Source organism: Arachis ipaensis, chromosome B04 (genome assembly GCF_000816755.2).
Source record: "Arachis ipaensis cultivar K30076 chromosome B04, Araip1.1, whole genome shotgun sequence".
NCBI lineage: Eukaryota > Viridiplantae > Streptophyta > Magnoliopsida > Fabales > Fabaceae > Arachis > Arachis ipaensis.
The window spans coordinates 19,744,940-19,748,587 of record NC_029788.2 but is presented as its reverse complement, the minus strand read 5'-3'; the positions used below and the strand labels follow the sequence as shown (position 1 = coordinate 19,748,587).

At 35.3% G+C, this 3,648-nt stretch overlaps 1 protein-coding gene across 2 annotated transcripts; it reads left to right on the top strand.

Annotated features, from left to right (window-relative positions):
- Nucleotides 284–3,576, top strand: LOC107639082 (galactan beta-1,4-galactosyltransferase GALS3). 2 transcript variants are annotated; one of them, XM_016342498.2, is made up of 2 exons: nt 284–1,717; nt 3,224–3,576. In XM_016342498.2, exons 1-2 carry the CDS (start codon nt 501–503, stop codon nt 3,567–3,569), a joined length of 1,563 nt encoding a protein of 520 aa, XP_016197984.1. In that variant the 5' UTR covers nt 284–500; the 3' UTR covers nt 3,570–3,576. The 2 variants fall into 2 exon arrangements, 1 of the variants encoding a protein (XP_016197984.1); XR_002360818.1 differs by lacking the exon at nt 284–1,717 and adding an exon at nt 1,737–3,145 and having other exon boundaries at nt 3,224–3,357.

Below are 3,648 nucleotides of genomic sequence, written 5' to 3'. Positions count from 1 at the left end.
ATCCAGTCTCAATAACTTTTTAATTACAAGTATTTAGTCACTACTTACAGACACACAACAAAATCAAAATAAATACACTTGAAAATTAAGTCATAACTCTAACCAAATTTTTATTCTAAATGGTAATATTGGTGTATACATCTTAGGTATATTTTCCTCAATTTACAAATCATATTAGATTACATATATAATCTCACAGTTCATATACACCATTCAATCAACAATCATAACATTACACTATTTTATTTTATTTTTTAAATATAAATCACGGTGTTTATAATAAGCCACTCTGTCATACACACTGCGCTAAAAACACAGATTATAAACACCCTTCCAACTTTCGAATACAAATAAGTACTCTGTTTCTCTCTTCCTTCTTTCTCTGCATCTATCTGCAACACCTTGTTTTCTCTCTCTATTATTACTATTTTCTCTTTCTTTTTTCTTTTCTGTTTTCTTCAAACATAGTGCAGCATATTTGAGTTTTGAAGCAGAAAGAAATGGCAAAAGAAAGAGAAAAGAAGCTGTTTGTTGGAATACTTGGGAACTATGCATCAGAGCTCAAACTTCTTCTCACAACTCTGCTTCTGTTGTGTGCAGTTGCAACTTTTCTTCAGTTCATTCCTTCACGTTTTACTATTTCTGCTTCCGATCTACGCTTCTGCATCTCAAGGGTGCAATCTTCGCCACCACCACCTTCACTTTCACCACCACTAACAACCACTTCATCATCCTCAGTTTCACACCTTTCAACACACGAAGAAAGCAAAATCACACTGCCACCGCCACCTCAACCATCACCGTCTCCACCACCACCAGCGGTGGAACAAGACAAAATCCTCGAAAATGGCATCATAAAACGTGCCTTCAATCCTTATGGTTCTGCGGCATATAACTTCATCACCATGGGAGCATACAGGGGAGGCCTCAACACTTTCGCTATTATCGGTCTGGCTTCAAAGCCTCTTCATCTTTATTCCAAACCAACATATGAGTGTCAATGGCTCTCTTCTTCTCCCCCTCACACACCAATCACTACTGTTGGTTACAAAATCCTGCCAGATTGGGGCTACGGAAGAGTTTACACTGTAGTTATTGTCAACTGCACATTTTCAACTCCTGTTAATGCTGGTAACACTGGTGGAAAGTTAGTCCTTCGTGCCTCAACAAGTGGTGGAGGCGATACTAACTTTAACATAACAGATACAATAGATGTACTCAATGAATCTCCAAATTCATTGGACCTTTCAGTTTTCACCTCTCCACCAAAGTACGATTATTTCTACTGTGGTTCCTCCTTGTACGGAAATCTTAACCCACAGCGCGTGCGCGAGTGGATCGCTTACCACGTGAAATTCTTTGGTCCGAAGTCACATTTCGTGATCCATGACGCAGGTGGTGTTCATGAGCAGGTTCTTGAAGTTTTGAAACCCTGGATGGAGCTTGGGTATGTAACCTTACAAAACATAAGGGATCAAGAGAGGTTTGATGGTTACTACCATAACCAGTTCATGGTGGTGAATGATTGCTTGCATAGATATAAATTCATGGCGAAGTGGATGTTCTTCTTTGACGTTGATGAGTACATATATGTTCCGCCCAAGAGTACTATTAAGTCTGTGTTGGATTCACTTTCTGAATACTCTCAGTTCACCATTGAACAGATGCCTATGAGTTCCAAGATTTGCCTGTCTTCTGATTATGGAAAAACTTACAGGTAAAATTAGTGTTCATTCACAGATTTCACATTCTAATTATTGCAAATAAATTTTTTAGGAAAATAAATTTCAGATCTGTATATTATTTCTGATTTTATTGGTAGAATACTTCTTCTTGCACTTCTAATTATTCTTTTGTTGTTGCATTGAAAATATTGGGTGTTTATGTGAGTGCTAAAATTATCAATAAAACATAATAGTTTATAATTAATGATTTTTTAGATAAACTCTTTAAACAAATCAAGGCAAGCCTTTTTAGTACATTGAGTAAAATATTTTTTTATGTATAATTTTTGTTATGTGCTGCAAAATTGAAGTTGCATACTAATTTAGGTTTTGATTGATTAACAATTGTAAGATTTCAATTGGGTTCTGTATCATTTCTTCTCTTTGCTCTTGGAGTGGGCAATTATAGTGGTATTGTTTTGGCTAAACTGACTATTGAATGGTTGTGGGCTTGTGGGGAATCGTAATGACCAATATCTTATGAGGGATGTCAGTATTTCTTTTGTTCTGTTTTAATGCTTGGTGTTTATGGTGGATCTTGATTCTTGAGTGGTTGGATTGTATACTCTTGTTTTCCCTGTGAGGGAAGTGAGGGGAATTAATTGATGTTCACTCTTTGGGAATTATTAATTAGCCCATGTCTTTGGTATGGATTCTATTTTCCTATTCCTGTACTGTGTGACAGGTGGACATGGGTTGTTTTAGAATTTTGGAGCTTTGAACCTTGTTTTAAGGTGATTAAATTCTTATTTATTAATTATGACTCATGAGTCATGACAATTAGTATTAAAAGTGGCAAATTGGTCTTGTTTTAGTACAAAGTATTTTAATATATCACACAACAATTTCCTAAATTCAATCACAAATGTCATCTTGTTGAATAACTTGGCTAAAGTCTGCTGTACCAAATTGCACATTGTCAAAATCTTGTTAGTTCTGGTAATTGCTATGATAATAAATAAATAAATTGAGATTGATAATATGTTCCTGAACGTTCATTTAGGCTGATTTAGATCCTTTGATTAAGACACATGATGCAGGGTCCACAAAATGAACGTTGATTAAGACGGATTTGGTGGTGTGCACTCAAAACCTTTTTCATTATTCCTAATTACTTTTGTTTTTTCATTTTCTTTTTTACAGTACATAATAATATAATATATAGTCCCACATTAACAGTTAGATCTAGCTGTCACTCAAGGTAGTTGCTCCATTTTTTGTTACCATGCACTAGAAAACAGAACAAACCATATTTTAGTTGTCCAATATATTGTTTCTTCTAGTTGGTTTGATAGCTACACCTCATTCATCCTCACACTAATACTTAGACACACACTTGTGAATCCCATAACACCTTCATCTTCATTTGCTGTCTCACATGGACAGCTGAAACAAAATTTTTATGTTTTAATTCTTCAATTGTAATAAGTTCTACTATAAGTATTGAGCTGTTTCTTTCTTTAAATAAAGAAAATCTCATAATCTTTCCACTTTTGTAGGAAATGGGGGTTTGAGAAGCTGGTGTACAAGGACTCAAAGAAGGGAATAAGAAGGGACAGAAAATATGCAGTGCAACCTCGTAGCTTGTATGCAACAGGGGTTCACATGTCACAGAATCTAGCAGGGAAAACAACTCACAAAACAGAAGGGAAAATCATGTATTACCACTACCATGGAACCATAGCAGAGAAGAGAGAATCATGCAAGATGCTTGTGAATTCAACACAGCTCACATATGAGAAAACCCCCTATGTTTTAGACACTACCATGAGAGACATTGCTGGTGTCATCAAGAAATTTGAGCTCAAGATGATTGGATCTAGGCTACAGAAAAATCGCCAATGACAACAACAATCTTTCATTTCTTTTTTTGGTTCAAGGGGAAAAAAAAAATAATAAACTATATAAATAATTTAACTTCTTG